This window comes from Hyperolius riggenbachi, chromosome 5 (assembly GCF_040937935.1).
Source record: "Hyperolius riggenbachi isolate aHypRig1 chromosome 5, aHypRig1.pri, whole genome shotgun sequence".
NCBI classification, from domain to species: Eukaryota; Metazoa; Chordata; class Amphibia; order Anura; family Hyperoliidae; genus Hyperolius; species Hyperolius riggenbachi.
The window spans coordinates 160,963,255-160,989,147 of record NC_090650.1 but is presented as its reverse complement, the minus strand read 5'-3'; the positions used below and the strand labels follow the sequence as shown (position 1 = coordinate 160,989,147).

The window sequence follows — 25,893 nt, the reverse complement described above, 5'->3', positions numbered from 1 at the left end:
GAAAGCCCTGATATTGATGTTTGTCCTTGTGGCCCTGACTCGGGAATTGCCCTAGGTTCCATAGGGGTTCTTGATGGTTCTCCATGTGAGCCTAAGGGGCATTCTGACCTATGGGGATCTCTTTGGAGCTTCAAGGTGTTCTGGGAGGTCTCTGAGAAAACTTGTCCTGGTGCCTTGGACTGGTTCAACAGTGGGTTTTGTGTTGGTAAAGACAGTACCGGTGGGCATTGCAAAGGCTTTGGCGTTTCTGAACTGTTCCTGGAAGGCGGTGGGTATCGCTCAGGGAGTTTCGGAGGGCTTTCTTCTGGAAATCATGGTTCTGATGGGTGTCACACTGGGGCTTGTAGTACTGATGGGCATGGTTCTGTAGGTTCTGGTTCTGATGGGTCCAGTCTTGTGGGGACTGATTCTGGAATTCGGTCTTGCCGGGCTGTCCCGGTCATCATGAATTATCAGTCAGACTGTTTTGTTGGAAATTTCAGTTTTGAAAAGCGTCTGGAATCCGCTTTTAAAGGCGGGGGTACTGTAATGATCGCTGCTGCAGCAGCTATTGCTGGAAGTAGTGCTGCAGCTCAGGCAGTTCTGATGTCTTTCCATGCAAGCTGCATAGGTTTGTCTGTCTTTCCCTGCTGTCAGCTTGTGACTGATTATCATTCACCTGTGTGGGAATCTGCATGTCTGCTCCCATTGGATGACCTCAGTATAAAGATCTGCTTCCTGCAGGGTTTCCTTGGGTTTTCATAGCTTCAGCTTAAGCCTGCCTTGCTGTCGCTTTAGCCCCCGATCGTGTTTCTTGTTAAAGATACTTTGCTGGTCTTTGCATCATATATTGGTTCATTGCCAATATATATGCATACCAGCACGTTTATTATTTTCCTTGTATTTGTGTTACGTGATACATCAGTGTCGCTGATGTATACGTACACGAACTGTTTATATCCTGTGTTCAGTTAGTCAGTTTTCCAGCACGTTCTGGTAGTTTGCGCGTACCGTGAACACCCGTGCTGAGCTAGTTATCCTGTTCCTGGTCCTGTTTGTGGATTGCGTTCATCTCTGCGAAGAGATAACGACTCCTTCTGAATCCTGTTCTGTTACTGTTTGTGGATTGCGTTCATCTCTGCGAAGAGATAACGAATCCTTCTGAATCCTGTTCTGTTACCGTTTGTGGATTGCGTTCATCTCTGCGAAGAGATAGCGAATCCTTCTGAGTCCTGTTCCCTGTGTTACTCCATTCCTAGTCAGCGTTCCTGCTTATGTCATATATCGGTTCATTGCCGATATATACATATGTTAGTCAGACGTTACAAATAGTTTCATTGATAGCTGTAATTGTAATACGCTAGGAAAACATACTTATTGTATATTTATCTGTGTTACGTTCATCTATCTTAATCCTGCTATTTTCTGACTATCCTGTCCTGTCTTTGTGAGGCACGCCATCGCCGCATCGCATTGGCTGCCTCATTCCAGTCTGTCTGGTTTTGGACGCTTGCTGTCGCTAAGTAGCCGCTAGCTAGCAAGCGTTCATTCTGTCTACCTGTCCTGATCTCCTCAGTTCTGGTTTATGCGCTCAGCGCTACTTTGCGCTGAGACGTTATAACGAAAGCATTGTTTGTGGCTGTCAGATCTGCACCGGCTCTGTGCGCCACAATCTCCTATTGGAGTCAGTCCTCCCCTCCACTATACTAGGGATAGCCTGTTTCCTGGTGCTAGTGTGTGTACCTCCTCCACGCCAGCTCATGCGTTGCATGCTGACTGTGGAGAATACACCACCAAGCCTTACAGGTACACACCAATAAAAAGTTGAGAAACATTGCTCTAGATTGTAAGCTCCCAAAGGCAGGCACCTCCTCCTAGTTTTTCTTGTTCTGCTGTAATGTATCATATTGTATGAACATGTACAAGTATTGTTGATGCCTCAAACCACAAGTCAGCTATGTATGTATTTTATATTGCTATATGTCCTGAATGTACAAAGTTTTGAATGTCTCATGTATCTATGCTCCCCAACTTTTGTACAGCGCTACAGACGATGTTATATACTTAAAAAAACTGATAATAACTGTAATAAAGCACGGACTACTAGATTGAATCCCAGAATTCTCTTTTGCCTGATTGTTTAGAATATGCTTGGCCTATCTTCTAATCTGCACTAGACGCATCAGTAAAGTTTTTGTTTGTTTGGTTGTTTTTTTTGGAGGGGATGTTTAAAAGTTTGTATATGATTGTGTTTGCTATTTGTATGTTATTTTCTAGTTCTCTGATTGCAGCTGGTGTACAATACTCTATTAGTCGCCCTGTAAATACAATGTTCCACTGCTACTTTTCATCCTGTAAATTACTGCTACTGTTCATCCTGTAAAAGTGTGCTATACCTACATTTACTTTTCTAAACTTATAAAAAATAATTTACATTTATTGTTTTGGCCTTTTGATTGAAAATTTTATGTGTGGTGTCCAGTATCCTCTGTGTATTATGTACCGTATATACTCGCCTATAAGTCGAGAAATTAAGGTCTGATCTACTTTTGTGAAGTGGGGGGGGGCGACTTATACTCACATCAGACCTAAATTTCTGACTTGTAGTATCAAGTGTTCCGTCTGCTCTGCATCTGCTGCATTGTGCCACTATAGTGCTGCCAGCCAGATTTTGCCCCTCTGCTCTAGTCAGATGCCTGATCACCATAATGCAGCTCCCCCTGCAAGCTGCAGAATGGACTGACCCCCGCTCTGACAGCATGTGATACTCCAACAGCCGGCGTGGTGGTAGAAGCTGCTCAAAATCCCCGGTTGTAAGTTTGTTCCTCCTTACTGCTCTAACCCCCGCTAGCTGTGGGGGTAGGCGATGATCATAAATCCTCAGTTCTGGCCAGAGATCAATGTCCTCGTTGACTGTACCTAGTGCATGCAGCTTCCCTTCACTACACACAGACTTGGTTGTCCTGCATTGTGACGTATCAGGAAGTAGAGGATGGGGTCAGAGCAACAGGACACGCTGGATGGGAGCTGAAGCCAGTGATTTGTTTATGGAGGCTATCAGCGGTGACTGCGAGTTTTAGCTGCATCCACACTTGGGAATTCATTGACAGCCCCTGGAACTGACTTCACCCACCCTGCCAGCATCTTAGGGCCTGTTTCCACTACACGCAGATTCTGCATGCAGAAAACGGACTCCAATGAATGCCTAAGGGAAATCTGCTCAGTGGAAACAGGCCCATAGGCATTCATTGGAGTCAGTTTTCTGCATGCAGAATCTGCGTGTAGTGGAAACAGGCCCTTATAATGGGCCAGACTGGTAAAGTTGACAGAGCTGTTTACACAGCCTGAGAACTCAGGCTGGAAACTGTTGTCTTCATTGTTTCTTTGAAGTACAGGACTGGTCTTATCTTCCCAGGCAGCTCCTGCAATGCTCCGTCTACACGAGGCGATCCGGCGGCTCTATTAGCCGCCGGATCGCCTCTTCCACATCCCCTCGCGTGCCCACCACGTCCCCGCTCGCCCTCACGTGCGTCGAATTCGATCCGCCCTTGTCCCCGCACTGCGCCGCTTATCTTCCGCTCGATTCCCTGCCATTGTCCCCTCGTGGGGAACGAGCAGGGAATTGGCGGCGGCAGCATCGGACCTGACCGATCTTATCAAAAAGCGGCTCGATTGATAAGAAACATTGCTCCGTGTAGACGGAGCATAAAGTGTGCTGGTGCTTATCATTGTTTTTCTAACTGAGGCAAGATACAGTGGGTTGCAAAAGTATTCGGCCCCTTGAAGTTTTCCACATTTTGTCACATTACTGCCACAAACATGCATCAATTTTAATGGAACTCCACGTGAAAGACCAATAGGTGGTGTACACGTGAAAAGTGGATCGAAAATCATACATCATTCCAATCATTTTTTGCAAATCAATAATTGCAAAGTGGGGTGTGCGTAATTATTTGGCCCCCTGAGTCAATACTTTGTAGAACCACCTTTTGCTGCAATTACAGCTGCCAGTCTTTTAGGGTATGTCGCTACCAGCTTTGCACATCTAGAGACTGAAATCCTTGCCCATTCTTCTTTGCCAAACAGCTCCGGCTCAGTCAGATTAGATGGACAGCGTTTGTGAACAGCAGTTTTCAGATCTTGCCACAGATTCTCGATTGGATTTAGATCTGGACTTTGACTGGGCCATTCTAACACATAGATATGTTTTGTTTTAAACCATTCCATTGTTGCCCTGGCTTTATGTTTAGGGTCATTGTCCTGCTGGAAGGTGAACCTCCGCCCTAGTCTCAAGTCTTTTGCAGTCTCCAAGAGGTTTTCTTCCAAGTTTGCCCTGTATTTGGCTCCATCCACCTTCCCATCAACTCTGACCAGCTTCCCTGTCCCTGCTGAAGAGATGCACCCCCCGAGCATGATGCTGCCACCACCATATTTGACAGTGGGGATGGTGTGTTCAGAGTGATGTGGAGTGTTAGTTTTCCGCCACACATAGCGTTTTGCATTTTGGCCGAAAAGTTCAATTTTCGTCTCATCTGACCAGAGCACCTTCTTCCACATGGTTGCTGTGTCCCCCACATGGCTTGTGGCAAACTGCAAACGGGACTTCTTATGCTTTCTGTTAACAATGCCTTTCTTCTTGCCACTCTTCCATAAGAGCCAACTTTGTCCATGGGACAACTATTAGTCATGCACTGTACAGAGTCTCCCACCTGAGCTGTAGATCTCTGCAGCTCGTCACCTTGGGCCTCTTGACTGCATTTCTGATCAGCGCTCTCCTTGTTCGACCTGTGAGTTAAGGTGGATGGACTTGTCTTGGTAGGTTTACAGTTGTGCCATACTCCTTCCATTTCTGAATGATCGCTTGAACAGTGCTCCGTGGGATGTTCAAGGCTTTGGAAATCTTTTTGTAGCCTAAGCCTGCTTTAAATTTCTCAATAACTTGATCCCTGACCTGCCCTGTGTCTTCTTTGGACTTCACGGTGTTGTTGCTCCCAATATTCTCTTAGACAACCTCTGAGGCCGTCACAGAGCAGCTGTATTTGTACTGACATTAGATTACACACAGGTGCACTCTATTTAGTCATTAGCACTCATCAGACAATGTCTATAGGCAACTGACTGCACTCAGATCAAAGAGGGCCGAATAATTATGCACACACCACTTTGCAGTTATTTATTTGTAAAAAAAAATGTTTGGAATCATGTATGATTTTCGTTCCACTTCTCATGTGTACACCACTTTGTGTTGGTCTTTCATGTGGAATTCCAATAAAATTGATTCATGTTTGTGGCAGTAATATGACAAAATGTGGAAAACTTCAAGGGGGCCGAATACTTTTGCAACCCACTGTACTTGAAGCCATTAACCCCTTATGATCTGCAAGCATGTTTCAAACACTGTACTGTTATGTATTAACACAATAACAGCAGCACAGTGTGTGGAAGATGCATGGAGATCATGCAGGGTTGCATCAGGTATCTTGCCTCATTCAAGCCCCATTGTTAACCTTATTTATCTTTATTATACTGACTGAAGGTTTGGACTTGACCCCAACTTTTCTATGTAGACTTATACTTAACCACTTCGGGACCACAGTCTTTTCGCCCCTTAAGGACCAGAGCCTTTTTCTCCATTCAGACCACTGCAGCTTTCACGGTTTATTGCTCGGTCATACAACCTACCACCTAAATGAATTTTACCTCCTTTTCTTGTCACTAATACAGCTTTCTTTTGATGCTATTTGATTGCTGCTGCGAGTTTTACTTTTTATTATATTCATCAAAAAAGACATGAATTTTGTCAAAAAAATGACTTTTTTAACTTTCTGTGCTGACATTTTTCAAATAAAGTAAAATTTCCTATACATTTGAGCGCGAAAGTTATTCTGCTACATGTCTTTGATAAAAAAAAAAACATTCAGTGTATATTTATTGGATTGGGTAAAAGTTATAGCGTTTACAAACTATGGTGCCAAAAGTGAATTTTCCCATTTTCAAGCATCTCTGACTTTTCTGCGCACCTGTCATGTTTCATGAGGGGCTAAAATTCCAGGATAGTACAAATACCCCCCAAATGACCCCATTTTGGAAAGAAGACATCCCAAAGTATTCAGTGAGAGGCATGGTGAGTTCATAGAAGATTTTATTTTTTGTCACAAGTTAGCGGAAAATGACAGTTTGTGACAAAAAAAAAAAAAAAAAAAAGTTTCCATTTCTTCTAACTTGCGACAAAAAAAATGAAATCTGCCACGGACTCACTATGCTCCTCTCTGAATACCTTGAAGTGTCTACTTTCCAGAATGGGGTCATTTGTGGGGTGTGTTTACTGTCCTGGCATTTGGGGGGTGCCTAATTGTAAGCACCCCTGTAAAGCCTAAAGATGCTCATTGGACTTTGGGCCCCTTAGCGCAGTTAGGCCGCAAAAAAGTGCCACACATGTGGTATTGCCGTACTCAGGAAAAGTAGTATAATGTGTTTTGGGGTGTATTTTTACACATACACATGCTGGGTGGGAGAAATATCTCCGTAAATGACAATTTTTTTATTTTTTTTACACACAATTGTCTATTTATAGAGATATTTCTCCCACTCAGCATGGGTATGTGGAAAAATACACCCCAAAACACATTATACTACTTCTCCTGAGTACGGCGATACCACATGTGTGGCACTTTTTTGCACCCTAACTGCGCTAAGGGGCCCAAAGTCCAATGAGTACCTTTAGGATTTCACAGGTCATTTTGAGAAATTTCGTTTCAAGACTACTCCTCACGGTTTAGGGCCCCTAAAATGCCAGGACAGTATAGGAACCCCACAAATTACCCCATTTTAGAAAGAAGACACCCCAAGGTATTCCGTTAGATGTATGGTGAGTTCATAGAAGATTTTTTTTTTTTGTCACAAGTTAGCGGAAATTGATTGTAATTGTTTTTTTTCACAAAGTGTCATTTTCCGCTAACTTGTGACAAAAAATAAAATCTTCTATGAACTCGCCATTCTCCTAACGGAATACCTTGGGGTGTCTTCTTTCTAAAATGGAGTCATTTGTGGGGTTCCTATACTGCCCTGGCATTTTAGGGGCCCTAAACCGTGAGGAGTAGTCTTGAAACCAAATGTGGCAAAATGACCTGTGAAATCCTAAAGGTACTCATTGGACTTTGGGCCCCTTAGCGCACTTAGGGTGCAAAAAAGTGCCACACATGTGGTACCGCCGTACTCAGGAGAAGTAGTATAATGTGTTTTGGGGTGTATTTTTACACATACCCATGCTGGGTGGGAGAAATATCTCTGTAAATGACAATTATTTGATTTTTTTTACACACAATTGTCCATTTACAGAGAGATTTCTCCCACCCAGCATGGGTATGTATAAAAATACACCCCAAAACACATTATACTACTTCTTCTGAGTACGGCGATACCACATGTGTGACACTTTTTTGCAACCTAGGTGCGCTAAGGGGCCTAACGTCCTATTCACAGGTCATTTTGAGGCATTTGGATTCTAGACTACTCCTCACGGTTTAGGGCCCCTAAAATGCCAGGGCAGTATAGGAACCCCACAAGTGACCCCATTTTAGAAAGAAGACACCCCAAGGTATTCTGTTAGGAGTATGGTGAGTTCATAGAAGATTTTTTTTTTGTCACAAGTTAGCGGAAAATGACACTTTGTGAAAAAAAAAACAATACATATCAATTTCCGCTAACTTGTGACAAAAAATAAAATCTTCTATGAACTCATCATACACCTAAAAGAATACCTTGGGGTGTCTTCTTTCTAAAATGGGGTCACTTGTGGGGTTCCTATACTGCCCTGGCATTTTAGGGGCCCTAAACCGTGAGGAGTAGTCTTGAACCCAAATGTCTCAAAATGACCTGTGAAATCCTAAAGGTACTCATTGGACTTTGGGCCCCTTAGCACAGTTAGGCTGCAAAAAAGTGTCACACATGTGGTATCGCCGTACTCAGAAGAAGTAGTATAATGTGTTTTGTGGTGTATTTTTACATATAACCATGCTGGGTGGGAGAAATATCTCTGTAAATGACACATTTTTGATTTTTTTTACACACAATTGTCCATTTACAGAGAGATTTCTCCCACCCAGCATGGGTATGTGTAAAAATACACCACAAAACACATTATACTACTTCTCCTGAGTATGGCGATACCACATGTGTGACACTTTTTTGCAGCCTAGGTGCGCTAAGGTGCCCAACGTCCTATTCACAGGTCATTTTGAGGCATTTGTTTTCTAGACTACTCCTCACGGTTTAGGGCCCCTAAAATGCCAGGGCAGTATAGGAACCCCACAAGTGACCCCATTTTAGAAAGAAGACACCCCAAGGTATTCCGTTAGGGGTATGGTGAGTTCATAGAAGATTTTATTTTTTCTCACAAGTTAGTGAAAAATGACACTTTGTGAAAAAAACAATAACAATCCAATTTCCGCTAACTTTTGACAAAAAATAAAATATTCTATGAACTCATCATACACCTAACAGAATACCTTGGGGTGTCTTCTTTCTAAAATGGGGTCACTTGTGGGGTTCCTATACTGCCCTGGCATTTTACGGGCCCAAAACTGTGAGTAGTCTGGAAACCAAATTTCTCAAAATGACTGTTCAGGGGTATAAGCATCTGCAAATTTTGATGACAGGTGGTCTATGAGGGGGCAAATTTTGTGGAATCGGTCATAAGCAGGGTGGCCTCTTAGATGACAGGATGTATTGGGCCTGATCTGATGGATAGGAGTGCTAGGGGGGTGACAGGAGGTGATTGATGGGTGTCTCAGGGGGCGGTTAGAGGGGAAAATAGATGCAATCAATGCACTGGGGAGGTGATCGGAAGGGGGTCTGAGGGGGATCTGAGGGTTTGGCCGAGTGATCAGGAGCCCACACGGGGCAAATTAGGGCCTGATCTGATGGGTAGGTGTGCTAGGGGGTGACAGGAGGTGATTGATGGGTGTCTCAAGGTGTGATTAGAGGGGGGAAATAGATGCAAGCAATGCACTGGCGAGGTGATCAGGGCTGGGGTCTGAGGGCGTTCTGAGGTGTGGGCGGGTGATTGGGTGCCCGCAAGGGGCAGATTAGGGTCTAATCTGATGGGTAACAGTGACAGGTGGTGATAGGGGGTGATTGATGGGTAATTAGTGGGTGTTTAGAGGAGAGAATAGATGTAAACAATGGATTTGGGAGGTGATCTGATGTCGGATCTGCGGGCGATCTATTGGTGTGGGTGGGTGATCAGATTGCCCGCAAGGGGCAGGTTAGGGGCTGATTGATGGGTGGCAGTGACAGGGGGTGATTGATGGGTGGCAGTGACAGGGGGTGATTGATGGGTGATTGACAGGTAATCAGTGGGTTATTACAGGGGAGAACAGATGTAAATATTGCACGGGCGAATTGATAAGGGGGGGGTCTGAGGGCAATCTGAGCGTGTGGGCAGGTGATTGGGTGCCCGCAAGGGGCAGATTAGGGTCTAATCTGATGGGTAACAGTGACAGGTGGTGATAGGGGGTGATTGATGGGTAATTAGTGGGTGTTTAGAGGAGAGAATAGATGTAAACAATGGATTTGGGAGGTGATCTGATGTCGGATCTGCGGGCGATCTATTGGTGTGGGTGGGTGATCAGATTGCCCGCAAGGGGCAGGTTAGGGGCTGATTGATGGGTGGCAGTGACAGGGGGTGATTGATGGGTGGCAGTGACAGGGGGTGATTGATGGGTGATTGACAGGTAATCAGTGGGTTATTACAGGGGAGAACAGATGTAAATATTGCACGGGCGAATTGATAAGGGGGGGGTCTGAGGGCAATCTGAGCGTGTGGGCAGGTGATTGGGTGCCCGCAAGGGGCAGATTAGGGTCTAATCTGATGGGTAACAGTGACAGGTGGTGATAGGGGGTGATTGATGGGTAATTAGTGGGTGTTTAGAGGAGAGAATAGATGTAAACAATGGATTTGGGAGGTGATCTGATGTCGGATCTGCGGGCGATCTATTGGTGTGGGTGGGTGATCAGATTGCCCGCAAGGGGCAGGTTAGGGGCTGATTGATGGGTGGCAGTGACAGGGGGTGATTGATGGGTGGCAGTGACAGGGGGTGATTGATGGGTGATTGACAGGTAATCAGTGGGTTATTACAGGGGAGAACAGATGTAAATATTGCACGGGCGAATTGATAAGGGGGGGGTCTGAGGGCAATCTGAGCGTGTGGGCAGGTGATTGGGTGCCCGCAAGGGGCAGATTAGGGTCTAATCTGATGGGTAACAGTGACAGGTGGTGATAGGGGGTGATTGATGGGTAATTAGTGGGTGTTTAGAGGAGAGAATAGATGTAAACAATGGATTTGGGAGGTGATCTGATGTCGGATCTGCGGGCGATCTATTGGTGTGGGGGGGTGATCAGATTGCCCGCAAGGGGCAGATCAGGGGCTGATTGATGGGTGGCAGTGACAGGGGGTGATTGACGGGTGATTGACAGGTGATTGACAGGTGATTGACAGGTGATTGACAGGTGATCAGGGGGGATAGATGCATACAGTACACGGGGGGGGGGGGGGTCTGGGGGGGGTCTGGGGAGAATCTGAGGGGTGGGGGGGTGATCAGGAGGGAGTAGGGGGCAGATTAGGGACTTAAAAAAAAAATAGCGTTGACAGATAGTGACAGGGAGTGATTGATGGGTGATTAGGAGGGTGACTGGGTGCAAACAGTGGTCTGGGGGGTGGGCAGGGGGGGGTCTGAGGGGTGCTGTGGGCGATCAGGGGGCAGGGGGGGGGGAAATCAGTGTGCTTGGGTGCAGACTAGGGTGGCTGCAGCCTGCCCTGGTGGTCCCTCGGACACTGGGACCACCAGGGCAGGAGGCAGCCAGTATAATAGGCTTTGTATACATTACAAAGCCTATTATACACTGTTGCAGCGGCGATCCGGATGCCAGTAACCCGCCGGCGCTTCCGAACGGCCGGCGGGTTACGGCGAACGGGGGGCGGAGCCAGTCCCCGGCGGCTGATCGCGTCACGAATGACGCGATCGCCGCATAGCCACTCCCGCAGCCGCCCCCGCCGATGGGCGTATTGCGGTCGTTTGGGCCCAGACTTTGCCGCCGCCCATCGGCTGGGGGCGGTCGTTATGTGGTTAAAGAGTAACTGTCAGGCTGCAGAAGCTAATTTAAACCTCTATTCTCCTGTGTTAAACAGTTTAGAAGGAAGCCATAAAGGCATTATTGAAGATAAAAATCTCTTTTACCTTTGATGTGTTCTTATCAGAAAAGCTGTTAGACCTAAGAGGACGCAAGCCGCATACTATACTGCAAAGCATTCTGGGGCCCTCCCCTCGGCTGCTAATGAGACGTTTCAGCAGCTTGTAACTCAGTCCAGCGCGTAGCACTGATAAATCTCCTGGGCAGAGTACACTGCAGGAGTCTGCTATTGTTCCTAGCCACATGGCTCATTAATATTCACTGCACACTGTATTGTTCAAGTAGGAGCTTATCTGTGATCAGGAAGCAGGCAGGACATGACGACACATTTGACAGAAAAACATGGAGCCTGCCATGAGCTGTCAGGAGCATCTATCTCTGCATATACTATATACAAATTCTGTGAAGTACAAACGTGGACAGTGAAATGCATATGTAATGCAAGTACAGCCAATCTTTAGCTACTGATATATGTGTTTATTTTCTCTGAGACCTTATACCTAACAGCTCCTCTTTAAGACATTAAAAAATACCAGCTTAAGAGGGTCAAATATTAGGGTCGACTTATATACGAGGTCGACTTGTATTCGAGCATAAATGGGTAACTTGTGTTTCTGAAAGAACATAGATTAATAGATATTAGCTATCAATTGATGTTAACCATTTGGTTAACCATTTAAATGCAATGTGTAATAAACGTACCTGGTGTGATCTCTGCAGGCTTAAAAGATGCCTAAAACTTTTAGGCTAGTTTGGAGCAGCTGGAGGCAGCTCCCTCCTACTCTTCGATCAAAGGCATCCCTGGCATCCAAGGCTTCCCTGTAGACGTGAGTCAGAATGTTGGCATCCCCGGCTACCATACAGATGTGGGTCAGCATGTTTCTGGCAGGACGCGCGCAGCTCAGAGTTGTCTTTATAGGCTTAGAAGGAGGGTCTAGCTGACATCAGCAGTGATGTCACTAGGCGACATCATTAGGGGAGTGGTTCTGGGGAATTGGGATTTTGTATATAAGGCCAGGAGCTTCAGTTGCTCACTGGCCTTGGTACTAATCAGTTCGCTGGTTTCAGGTCTAGCCAGAAAGCCTCCTTGAGCTACATCAATATATTGTGTAGACGCACATATATGTACTCCAGTTAGTTAGTCGTTTATTATTTTTGTATATACCATTGATTGTTTATTTACCCGTGTACCGAACTATTGCTTGTTTCCTGACCTCGCTCTAGTCTAGTCCTTCTGTACCATAGCCATCTGATATCTGTTACCGACTCGGCCTGTTCCCTGACTACGTTTATCTGCCTGACCCTTGTAATACAACTGACATCTGATACACATTTATGACCCTGCTCGCATTTGACTCTGATTTAGATTACGATTTTGTACCTCGACTTTCTAAAACTTGTGCACAAGTTCTAACTGGTCTCGACTACACATTGTATTATAATTGTGTATTTATCTGTATCTGTTACTTAGTCACGCCCAGCATGATACAATGATTCTTCTATTGTAAAATCAGCTGTTTTATCTTTAATAACCTAAATTAAAAAAAGCAATGAAAAAAATGCAGTTTGCAGTGAGATACTGTAACGTTTGCGGAATCGTTTTCACGGTCAGCACACAAGCTGCGCACTGACACAGCGAAACCCTCCACAAGCGTATAATTAGGTGAACCCAGGCGAGGTGCAATGCACCAGCAGAGGGCAATTCCCACCGGCAGATGGCGCTGTGGAGTGCAGATTAGCACCGCCTCTGCACGGCCACACATGCCAGGTGGGAATTGTATCTAAAGCAATACAGGGCTGAACAGCCCTTAAAGAGAAAGAGCAAAGAAACAGGATGAATGTGTGTGTCCACCAATCTAGTCGACACCCAGCGACGGTGAACACACATCAGCAGAAACAAAAGCCAGAACGCAATCGCAGGAGATGCGTTTGCCAAAAGTGACAGAAAGACAGAACAGAACAAAACACGAGAATAGCAAAGGCACAGCAAATAACAATACGAAGATAAAGAAAGCAACAAACGCTAGCTAAACGCGAACACCGCACTCATTTGCAACAGCGAACGCGTTTTCGGTGCGGTCTTCGCATGAAAAGCGCAACAGAGACAAGCACGCCACCCTGACTGACCAATGACAGACAAACACGAAAAGAGAGAACGTGAACGCTTGCTAAATGGTTACCTCACCGAGCCTACAGCAAGCGTTCATATCAGACAAGACAGACAAACGGAAAACAGGAATATGAAAGGAAAGATCCACTGCTCTTTCCGCCAGAGCGAGTGCGATCCAGGTTCAGGAACAGGATAGGGAAGATCCACTGCTCTTTCCGCCAGAGCAAGTGCGATCCGGGTACAGGAACAGGATAGGGAAGATCCACTGCTCTTTCCGCCAGAGCGAGTGCGATCAGGGTACAGGAACAAGAAAGCAGATCAGAAGGATCCACAGCCGCTACCGCTAGAGGCTAGTGCGATCCAAGCAAGACAGATGAACAGAAGGGGCTACCAGTAGCAACCGCTGCTCTGGTTAGCACCCCAGACAGACAGAACAATTTCCTGACAACCACCGTTGGCGACAGGACAATCGCAACAGAGAGGCAATACAGACAAAACAGATAGCAACCTAACTGCACTAGGGAAGCTGCCTAGTGCAGTCCCAAGAATTACTCTAAGATAACTTTAACAAGCAATAGCACGGCTGACACTCTAGGAGTGTTTCAACAAACCATGAAGGATGACCAGCAAAGGACTCTGGGAAAACATGGTTTTTATACTGCCAGCCTACAAAGGAGGCAGCTAGGTGATTTACATAACCAATGTATGCAAATTCCTCAGCAGCAGAGCAGATCAGAAACTGGTAAAGGAAAGACAGGTCTCTCTTCCAGAGACCTGCAGCCCACAGACTAGAGGAATGGTCAAACAGCTGTCTGCCTGTGCAGCCAGCTGAGCGGATCATTACAGATACATGACTTAAAGGAAACCTAAATTGAAAAAAGCTGTAGTTTAACTTACCTGTGGCTTCTTCCAGCCCCCTGTAGTCTTTCTGTGCTCTCGTTGTCATTCCGCCATAAACTGGTCAGCTGCAACGCCCTTCTCTCAGCTGTATGGCCTGGGCCTGTGCATTTCCTGATCATGCTCCCATGCACAGGATTGTCCTGTGCCTGCACAGTGTGTAAAAATTGTAGCCCACGACTGGCTGCAACCGGCCATCTTTCAGAGGGGCGCTGCAGCTTACTGGAGGGTCACTGAATGATGGCGAGGGCACAGGACGACTGCAGGGGGCTGGAAGAAGCCCCAGGTAAGTTAAACTGTTTTTTTTCGCTTAAAGTGAACCTAAAGTGAACCAAAAAAAATTAGATTAACTCACCTGGAGCTTCCCTCAGCCCCCTGCAGACGATCGGTGCCCTCGCAGCCCCGCTCAGATGCTTCTGCACCCACCGGCGACGACTTCCGGTTTCGCCGTCACCGGCCGACAGGCATCGTCTGCAGGGGGCCGAGGGAAGCCCCAGATGAGTTAATCTCATTTTTTTTGGTTCACTTTAGGTTCACTTTAAGATTTCGTTTAACCACTTGAGGACCGTGGACTTTACCCCCCTTAAGGACCGGCCACTTTTTTTCCATTCAGATCACTGCAGCTTTCACGGTTTATTGCTCGCTCATACAACCTACCACCTAAATGAATTTTGGCTCCTTTTCTTGTCACTAATAAAGCTTTCTTTTGGTGATATTTGATTGCTCCTGCGATTTTTACTTTTTATTATATTCATCAAAAAAGACATGAATTTTGGCAAAAAAATGATTTTTTTAACTTTCTGTGCTGACATTTTTCAAATAAAGTAAAATTTCTGTATACATGCAGCACCAAAAATGTGGACAAACATGTTTTCGATAAAAAAAACCCATTCAGTGTATATTTATTGGTTTGGGTAAAAGTTATAGCGTTTACAAACTATGGTGCAAAAAGTGAATTTTCCCATTTTCCAGCATCTATGACTTTTCTGACCACCTGACATGTTTCATGAGGGGCTAAAATTCCAGGATAGTATAAATACCCCCCAAATGACCCCATTTTGGAAAGAAGACATCCCAAAGTATTCACTGAGAGGCATAGTGAGTTCATAGAAGATATTAATTTTTGTCACAAGTAAGCGGAAAATGACACTTTGTGACAAAAAAAAAGAAAAAAAAAAAGTTTCCATTTCTTCTAACTGCACCCTAACTGCGCTAAGGGGCCCAAAGTCCAATGAGTACCTGTAGGATTTCACAGGTCATTTTGAAAAATTTTGTTTCAAGACTACTCCTCACGGTTTAGGGCCCCTAAAATGCCAGGACAGTATAGGAACCCCACAAATGACCCCATTTTAGAAAGAAGACACCCCAAGGTATTCCGTTAGTAGTACGGTGAGTTCATAGAAGATTTTATTTTTTGTCACAAGTTAGCGGAAAATGACACTTTGTGAAAAAAACCAATAAAAATCAATTTCCGCTAACTTGTGACAAAAAATAAAATCTTCTATGAACTCACCGTACTACTAACAGAATACCTTGGGGTGTCTTCTTTCTAAAATGGAGTCATTTGTGGGGTTCCTATACTGTCCTGGCATTTTAGGGGCCCTAAACCGTGAGGAGTAGTCTTGAAACAAAATTTCTCAAAATGACCTGTGAAATTCTAAAGGTACTCATTGGACTTTGGGCCCCTTAGCGCAGTTAGGGTGCAAAAAAGTGCCACACATGTGGTATCGCCGTACTCGGGAGAAGTAGTACAATGTGTTTTGGGGTGTATTTTTACACATACCCATGCTGGGTGGGAGAAATAACTCTGTAAATGGACAATTGTGTGTAAAAAAATCAAAAGATTGTCATTTACAGAGGAATTTCTCCCACCCAGCATGGGTATGTGTAAAAATACACCCCAAAACACATTATACTACTTCTCCCGAGTACGGCGATACCACATGATTGGCACTTTTTTGCAGCCTAACTGCGCTAAGGGGCCCAAAGTCCAATGAGTACCTTTAGGATTTCACAGGTCAATTTTGTTTCAAGACTACTCCTCACGCTTTAGGGCCCCTAAAATGCCAGGGCAGTATAGGAACCCCACTAATGACCCCATTTTAGAAAGAAGACACCCCAAGGTATTCCGTTAGGAGTATGGTGAGTTCATAGAAGTTTTTATTTTTTTGTCACAAGTTAGCGGAAATTGATTTTAATTGTTTTTTTTCACAAAGTGTCATTTTCCACTAACTTGTGACAAAAAATAAAATCTTCTATGAACTCACCATACTCCTAATGGAATACGTTTGGGTGTCTTCTTTCTAGAATGGGGGGTCATTTGTGCGGTTTCTATACTGCCCTGGCATTTTAGGGGCCCTAAACCGTGAGGAGTAGTCTTGAAACCAAATGTCCCAAAATGACCTGTGAAATCCTAAAGGTACTCATTGGACTTTGGGCCCCTTAGCGTACTTAGAGTGTAAAAAAGTGCCACATATGTGGTACCGCCGTACTCAGGAGAAGTAGTATAATGTGTTTTGGGGTGTATTTTTACACATACCCATGCTGGGTGGGAGAAATATCTCTGTAAATGACAATTGTTTGATTTTTTTTTACACACAATTGTCCATTTACAGAGAGATTTCTCCCACCCAGCATGGGTATGTGTAAAAATACACCCCAAAACACATTATACTACTTCTCCTGAGTACGGTGATACCACATGTGTGACACTTTTTTGCAGCCTAGGTGCGCTAAGGGGCCCAACGTCCTAATCACAGGTCATTTTGAGGCATTTGTTTTCTAGACTACTCCTCACGGTTTAGGGCCCCTAAAATGCCAGGGCAGTATAGGAACCCCACAAGTGACCCCATTTTAGAAAGAAGACACCCCAAGGTTTTCCGTTAGGTGTATGGCGAGTTCATAGAAGATTTTATTTTTTGTCACAAGTTAGTGAAAAATGACACTTTGTGAAAAAAAAATCAATTTCCGCTAACTTTTGACAAAAAATTAAATCTTCTATGAACTCGTCATACACCTAACAGAATACATTGGGGTGTCTTTTTTCTAAAATGGGGTCAGTTTGTGGGGTTCCTATACCGCCCTGGCATTTTACGGGCCCAAAACCGTGAGTAGTCTGGAAACCAAATGTCTCAAAATGACTGTTCAGGGGTATAAGCATCTGCAAATTTTGATGACAGGTGGTCTATGAGGGGGCGAATTTTGTGGAACCGGTCATATGCAGGGTGGCCTTTTAGATGACAGGTTGTATTGGGCCTGATCTAATGGATAGGAGTGGTAGGGGGGTGACAGGAGGTGATTGATGGGTGTCTCAGGGGGTGGTTAGAGGGGAAAATAGATGCAATCAATGCACTGGGGAGGTGATCGGAAGGGGGTCTGAGGGGGATCTGAGGGTTTGGCCGAGTGATCAGGAGCCCACACGGGGCAAATTAGGGCCTGATCTGATGGGTAGGTGTGCTAGGGGGTGACAGGAGGTGATTGATGGGTGTCTCAAGGTGTGATTAGAGAGGGGAATAGATGCAAGCAATGCACTGGTGAGGTGATCAGGGCTGGGGCCTGAGGGCATTCTGAGGGTGTGGGCGGGTGATTGAGTGCCCTAGGTGCAGATAGGGGTATAATCTGATAGGTAGCAGTGACAGGGGGTGATTGATGGGTAATTAGTGGGTGTTTAGGGTAGAGAACAGATATAAACACTGCACTTGGGAGGTGATCTGACGTCGGATCTGCGGGCGAACTATTGGTGTGGGTGGGTGATCAGATTGCCCGCAAGGGCAGGTTAGGGGCTGATTGATGAGTGGCAGTGACAGGGGGTGATTGATGGGTGGCAGTGCCAGGGGGTGATTGATGGGTGGCAGTGACAGGGGGTGATTGATGGGTGGCAGTGACAGGTGATTGACAGGTGATCAGTGGGTTATTACAGGGAAGAACAGATGTAACTAATGCACTGGCGAATTGATAAGGGGGGGTCCGAGGGCAATCTGAGCGTGTAGGCGGGTGATTGGGTGCCCGCAAGGGGCAGATTAGGGTCTGATCTGATGGGTAACAGTGACAGGTGGTGATAGGGGGTGATTGATGGGTAATTAGTGGGTGTTTAGGGTAGAGAACAGATGTAAACACTGCACTTGGGAGGTGATCTGACGTCGGATCTGCGGGCGATCTATTGGTGTGGGTGATCAGATTGCCCGCAAGGGGCAGGTTAGGGGCAGATTGATGGGTGGCAGTGCCAGGGGGTGATTGATGGGTGGCAGTGACAGGGGGTGATTGATGGGTGATTGACAGGTGATCAGTGGGTTATTACAGGGAAGAGCAGATGTAACTAATGCACTGGCGAATTGATAAGGGGGGGGGGGGTGTCTGAGGGCAATCTGAGCGTGTAGGCGGTTGATTGGGTGCCCGCAAGGGGCAGATTAGGATCTGATGGGTAACAGTGACAGGTGGTGATAGGGGGTGATTGATGGGTGATTGATGGGTAATTAGTGGGTGTTTAGGGTAGAGAACAGATGTAAGCACTGCACTTGGGAGGTGATCTGACGTCTGATCTGCGGGCGATCTATTGGTGTGGGTGGGTGATCAGATTGCCCAGAAGGGGCAGGTTAGGGGCTGATTGATGGGTGGCAGTGACAGGGGGTGATTGATGGGTGATTGATGGGTGATTGACAGGTGATTGACAGGTGATCAGGGGGATAGATGCATACAGTACACAGGGGTCTGGGGGGGGGGAGGTCTGGGGAGAATCTGAGGGGTGGGGATGTGATCAGGAGAGGGCAGGGGGCAGGGGGGGGGGTAAAAAAAAAAATAGCGTTTACAGATAGTGACAGGGAGTGATTGATGGGTGATTAGGGGGGTGATTGGGTGCAAACAGGGGTCTGGGGGGTGGGCAGGGGGGGGGGTCTGAGGGGTGCTGTGGGCGATCTGGGGCAGGGGGGGGAGAAATCAATGTGTTTGGGTGCGACATAGGGTGGCTGCAGCCTGCCCTGGTGGTCCCTCGGACATTGGGACCACCAGGGCAGGAGGCAGCCTGTATAATACACTTTGTAAACATTACAAAGTGTATTATACACTTTGTATGCGGCGATCTCGGGGTTAACATCCCGCCGCCGCTTCCGTATGGCCGGCGGGATGTTGCGGCGGGTGAGCGGTGACAGGCGCCGGCGGAGGATCGCGTCACGGATGACGCGATCGCTCCGCCCATGCCCTTACAAGGACCGCCGCCTCTGTGGGTGAGCTGGTCCTTGCGGACTCCACTACCCGGCCGCCCCTGTGTGTTAGGCGGTCGGGAAGTGGTTAAGTTAAATAACGTTAAATAATTTCACACAAAAAAACAATGAATTTGTCTATTGAATTATCCATTTGTTCATTTGGGGAACCTAATAAGTGAATTTTAAATTAATTCCATAATAAGGATTCAGGAGTTTTTATTTTTATCATCATTATAATTGGTCGTACCAATCTTGGTTGTGCCAATGGTCTCTTGCCATAAAAAATAAATAGGATACAAATGGAAACATGAAACTTGAAAGGGACTTAGGAGTATTGGTTGATAACAAGCACATACAATATTGGGATGCATTAAAAGTGAAGTAAAAACATAATACTGCCCATTTAGCTCTCTTGTAAGGCAGCATCTGGAATACAGTTTGCATCTAGAATATAGTTCTGGAAACCACATTACAGGAGGGACATTGGCGTTTTGGAGCATATGCAGAGACGAGCCACAAAATTGATCAGAGGGATGGAAGGTCTCACTTACAGTATGAGGAAAGGTTAGATACACTGGGCTTATTTAGTGTGGAGAAAAGATGCTCTAGAGAAGGGCTAATTAACTACTAAACAACCGCGTCACGCCTAACGCCAATTGGTGTCAGCCTACGGTCCTCAAGTGGTTAACATGTATAAATACATTAGAGGGCAATATGAAGGCATGGTAGATTAGCTTTTTGTACCTAGGCTTGTTAAAAGGACAAGGGGAAATGATCAGGAATGTGAGGAAAAAGTTTTAGGCATCTTTTAGGGCTAATTGGCCCGAAGCTTGAAAGGGTTTATAACCTTCCTCTGAATCAACTGGCATATGTAAGGGTGCAGGCTAGTGTTGTACCATCCTTTCTCGTTGGATGCATGTGTTTTTTAACCCAACTAACTATGTATGTATGTATGTATGTATGTAACTATGTCTTATCTTTTTACATGCACATACTAATCTAACCATTAGTTTTACATTTATGCTTGCAGGTTGAAGTATTACACGATTTTGAAGCTGCAAATGAAGATGAACTGGACCTTAAAAGGGGAGACATTGTATTAGTAATCACTTCTGTTGCAGCAGCTGATCAGGTAATATAAACTACAATGTATTTATAACTAGCTGATGACACGGCGTTGCCCGGGTATGGATTTGGATGGTGTTGGCTCTGCCCACTTTTTCTAACTCTCACACACAAACACTCAATGACCATGTTTGTGAGCTTTGGGGTCTTTGGCATCAATAATTTGTAGATTCCCAAAGAAATTAAACAAATCAGATTGGCTGTTTGTGGGTGCACCCATTTCCAGCATTTGAATCCCAGTCACCCAATGACCAACTGTTGCAGATTTGAGGTGTCTGCTATTAACAGTGTAAAAATGGCAGCAATTTAAATATTCCCCTTGAAAATCAACAGGTGAATTTAGATTGGAAATTATAGGCTCCACCCACTTCCCTGAATATTAATCTCAATACCCAGTGACCACCTGGGCAAAGTTTGGGAACCCTGCCATAAACAGTGCAAGAAGGGCTTCAGTTTATATTTTCCCAGTGAAATTAGTTTTTGGCTCTGCCCACTTTTTGTAACCTGGACACAGAGTCACTCAATTACCAAGTTTGTGAGCTTTGGGGTCCTTGGCAGGGCCGGCGCTACCATAGAGGCAAAGGGGGCGGGCCCCAGAGCTTGTAGGGGCCCCCAGTGGCTACAAGAGGAAAAAAACATTTTTCAAATCGACCTTATAGTTTTTGAGAAAATTGATTTTAAAGTTTCAAAGGAAAAAAAATACACATTTAAAAACCTGCCGACTTTAATGGTTAATAGCAAATCCACCTTAGATGCTAGAAACCCTAAATTTGCAGGATATGTTAAGGAGATCAGTGGGAATAAGAGGATTTTTTTTTTTTTTAAAAAGACCTTATAGTTTTTGAGAAAATCGATTTTAAAGTTTCGAAGGAAAAAAGTATACTTTTAAATGCGGTAAATGTCACTTTTTGTAGCAAACCTAACAGTAGTGTAATTTTACATGCATCAAAAGAAAGAGCAATACATTTCCCGACGGGGTTTCCTGGGGGTCCATACGCAGCCGCAGCGCTTTGGCCAGGGATTGCTATACAGCCGCAATATGGCTGCATGAAGATCCTTGGCATTTTTTCCTATTTTCACAATTATTTTTTTTATGTTTAGAGTGTGGGAATTTTTTTTTAAAAAAAATATGTGGGGTCCCCCCTCCTGAAACTTTTTAACCCCTTGTCCCCCATGCAGGCTGGGGTAGCCAGAATGTGGAGCTCCGACCGATTGGGGCTTCACACCCTGACTATACCAGCTGCAAAAAAGGTCCCTTAATTTTTGTTCCGGGGTATCTGTTGGGGGGGCCCCCCAGGTTTATTTTGCCCTGGGGCCCCATTGTTGCTTAAACCCTGGTCCTTGGCATCAATTATTTGTATTTTCCCACTTCCCAGTGAAATGGAACAAATCTGATTGGCTGTTTGTGGCTTCGCCCCCTTTTCTGAATTTGAACCTCAGTGAAGTTACCCGATGGAACACTGTACAAGGTTTGAGGCTTGTGCCATTAACAGTGTAAGAATGGCAGCAATTTTAATATTCCCCTTGAAAATCAACAAATGAATTTTGATTTTTTTTTTTAGGCTCCACCCACTTTTCTGACTATTAGTCCCATCCAACCAGTAACCAGTTGTCCAAAGTTAGATAATGCTGCAATTAACAGTGAAGAAGGGCTGCAGTTCACATTTTCCCGGGGAAATCTGTTTTTGCCTCCACCCAGTTTTATAACCTTGATACACAGTCACTCAATGACCAAGTTTGTGAGCTTTCGGGTTCCTGGCATCAAAATTGTGTGAATGGAAGCAGGTTATCCAGCAAAGAAATCTTATTGTCTGTGTCTCCGCCCCTTTTGTGAATTTGAACCCCAGTCACTTAATGACTGACTGTAGCAGGTTAAAGACCTTTGCCATTAACAGTGTAGGGGTGGCAGCAGTTTAAATATTCCCCTTGATAATCAATAGGTGACTTTTGATTGGCTGTTGTATGCTCCAGCCACATTTTTGAATATTAATCCCAGTCACCCAGTGCCCAACTGTGTCAAGTTTGTGAACCCTGCCATGCAAAAAATTTAGTTGTTGGCACCACCCACTTTTTCTAACCTTGACATACAGTCACTAAATTACCAAGTTTATGAGCTTTGGGGTATCAATAATTTGTATATTCCCACTGAAATTAAACAAATCTGGCTGTTTGTGGCTCCACCCCCTTTCTGAATTTGAACCCCCAGTCACCCAGTGACCGACTGTACCAATGTTTAAGGCATCTGCTATTAACAGTGTAAGAATGGCAGCAATTTAAATATTAGCCTTGAAAATCAACAGGCAAATTTGAATTGGCTGTTCTAGGTGCCACCCATCTTCCTGAATATTAATCCCAGTCACCCATGGACCAACTGTGCAATGTTTGAGAACCCTGCCATTAACAGTGTAAGAATGGCTACAGTTTACATTTTTCCATTTAACCACTTAAGCCAATCTGGACGGATATATTTGTCCAAGAATCGCCACTCAAAGGCAATCTGGATGAATATATCCATCCAGCAGTGTTGCTGCCCTTGTGCACATATATCTGCGTGCAGGCGGCTGGTTCCCTGCCGCTATTACAGGGGAACGATTGCTGAAGAGGAACTAGTGTTCCCCGGAGGCAAACGATTCCCTGCAAATGAATCAGATGCCTCCAAACAAGAGGTATTTGATTCATGAACCATGAAATGTACAAAAAAAGATATTGCACGCCCTGGTATCTTCCAGGATAGTGCTTAGCGCCACCTAGTGGCCAAAAAGGAAAGTTAAAGTACAAATGGAAACAAAAAATACAATATAAAAAAAAAAACTAAATAAAAATTGATGGACTCCCCACACTGCCCATTAGCTACAAAAATAAAAACACAGTTTAAAAAAAATACATAAATAGTTACCTTAGGGACTAAACTTTTTAAATATATATATTGTGAAGGTATATTACATAGTTACATATAGTTACATAGTTATTTTGGTTGAAAAAAGACATACGTCCATCGAGTTCAACCAGTATAAAGTACAACACCAGCCTGCTCCCTCACATATCCCTGTTAATCCAGAGGAAGGCGAAAAACCCTTACAAGGCATGGTCCAATTAGCCCCTAAAGGGAAAAATTCCTTCCCGACTCCACACGGCAATCAGATAAAATCTCTGGATCTACATCATTAGGCATTACCTAGTAATTGTAGCCATGGATGTCTTTCAACGCAAGGAAAGCATCTAAGCCCCCTTTAAATGCAGGTATAGAGTTTGCCATAACGACTTCCTGTGGCAATGCATTCCACATCTTAATCACTCTTACTGTAAAGAACCCTTTCCTAAATAAATGGCTAAAACGGTTTTCCTCCATGCGCAGATCATGTCCTCTAGTCCTTTGAGAAGGCCTAGGGACAAAAAGCTCATCCGCCAAGCTATTATATTGCCCTCTGATGTATTTATGCATGTTAATTAGATCCCCTCTAAGGCGTCTTTTCTCTATACACCTTATAACCTTGAGCCCATATGGGCTTGTAATTAGTGATGGGCGCAAAACTGAAAAAAGGCACCTTTATTTCTAAATAAAATATTTGCGCCATACATTGTACTTGGAAGCGAAGAGGCCGGGCACCATCCAGTAGTATAATGCTCTTTTATTTTTTCATAGATGTAACCATCACAAGGAAACAAGGTTTTGGAGCAACATGCTCCTTTTTCAAGTTGGTGACAGTCTGCAATATACATTCACATGAACATCTTATATACCCCCACTGACTGTATCTTAACCAATCATAGGCCACTATACTAAGCTGGCTAATCACAGATCCTAAAGCACACTGCAGGCCTGATGGGGAACTGAGAAGGAAAGTCCGGAGCCAATAGACTAGCAGAATGCTCCCCCGTGTGGGCCATCCTCCCACCCCACCGCCATCACCATACCGCCAAACCACCCATAGTCATCTGTGCGCAGCTCCACCTCCAAAACAGAGAAAAAGAGCCCGCGCATTAGCACGGCAGAAGGGGAGTGTTGGATCAGGTCCTGCATCGTCACATGAAGGGGAGGGACGCACTGCACGCATCAGCGGGATTGCAGCTTGGCTATATATCCATGATGCGGCATATGTCATCCTCGCCTCACACCAGCGCCACCCCGTCTGTCGCAGCCATGGCAATGGGAGAAAGCCGCAGGGCGGGTCAGGCAGGAGGAGGCGCGGCACACACAGGAAGCCGTAGCAGTAACCTAGCAAACCAGGACTCAGGACGGACAGCTTGTAAACAGTCAATCATATCAAAACACAACACGGGGAATAAAGAAAGTGGTAATGAAGGGGTATTTGTTTGCCACATAAAGCGATCCGTAGTTGTGAAAATAGAGGGACAAGGATACTATTGAAGCATATTGTGGTAAAGGTTAGAGAAACAGTGCCAGATCATACTCTCGATTGAGGCCTCTGGGTTCAAGACAATCTAATGTCCTGATCCAGTAGGCTTCTCTATATAAAAGTCTTTTAAGTCTGTGACCACCTCTTTTCATAATTGGAATACCATCTATTATCTGGCAACGCAACTGACTAACCTGATGTCCAATGCAACAAAATGAGCAGCGACCGATTGTTCAACTGTGCGATTACGAATAGCTGATTTGTGGGTGGATAATCTAACTTTGAATTTGGTAGTAGTCTGACCCACATGTATGAGTCCGCAAGGACATTTCAAAAGATAAACCACATACTGCGAATCGCAATGGTAGCATCCCCTGATCTCATACTTTTTACATGTGTGTGGATGAACAAAAAAGGAGCTTTTTTATTATAGAGTGACAATGCACGCAAATGAGGCAAGGGAATGTACCTTTCCTAGAGCTATCAGGTGGTCTGACAAGTGTCCTCATTTCTGCATGAACCAATCTATCACACAGCGTAGGGGCCCGTTTATAGGAGAGTAAGGGTGGATTCTGAAACTCAGTAACAGAGGGAAATGAGTCAGATAAAATGTGCCAATGTTTTTTAACTGTTTTACTTGTGACATCACTCCACACATTAAATTGCGAAACAAAGGGAATGTGGTAATCTCTGACTCGTCCGCCTCTGCGCTGAGACAAAATTCCAATGGACTCCCTGCGTGCTTCATCAATTAAGGTCAACGGGTATTGTCTAGCAACAAACCTATTTGACATTTCATTGAATCTAGTCTCTCTAATGCTGTCATTGTCCACTATACATGCTATACGTTGAAACTGACTTTTGGTTATGGCTCGTTTGGTGTTAGTAGGATGGAAGCTATCAAATGATAAGATTGCATTGCGATCAGTAGGTTTAATATATAAATCGGTATGTAATCTCCCATCAGTTAAATAAACCATGGTATCTAGAAAGCTTAAATTAACCTGATCGCAATGAACCGTAAGGCAGATAGCC

The 25,893-nt window shown here is 44.9% G+C and overlaps 1 protein-coding gene across 5 annotated transcripts in view; it reads left to right on the top strand.

Moving 5' to 3' along the window:
* The window catches only part of AMPH (amphiphysin), a 1,183,179-nt gene that overhangs the window by 1,101,252 nt on the left and 56,034 nt on the right, over positions 1 to 25,893 (top strand). For all 5 annotated transcript variants that reach the window (XM_068236417.1, XM_068236420.1, XM_068236419.1 and 2 more), the window contains one exon: positions 20,406 to 20,507. In XM_068236417.1, the coding sequence (XP_068092518.1) occupies positions 20,406 to 20,507 (102 nt within the window). The remainder of the gene's footprint in view (positions 1 to 20,405; positions 20,508 to 25,893) is intronic.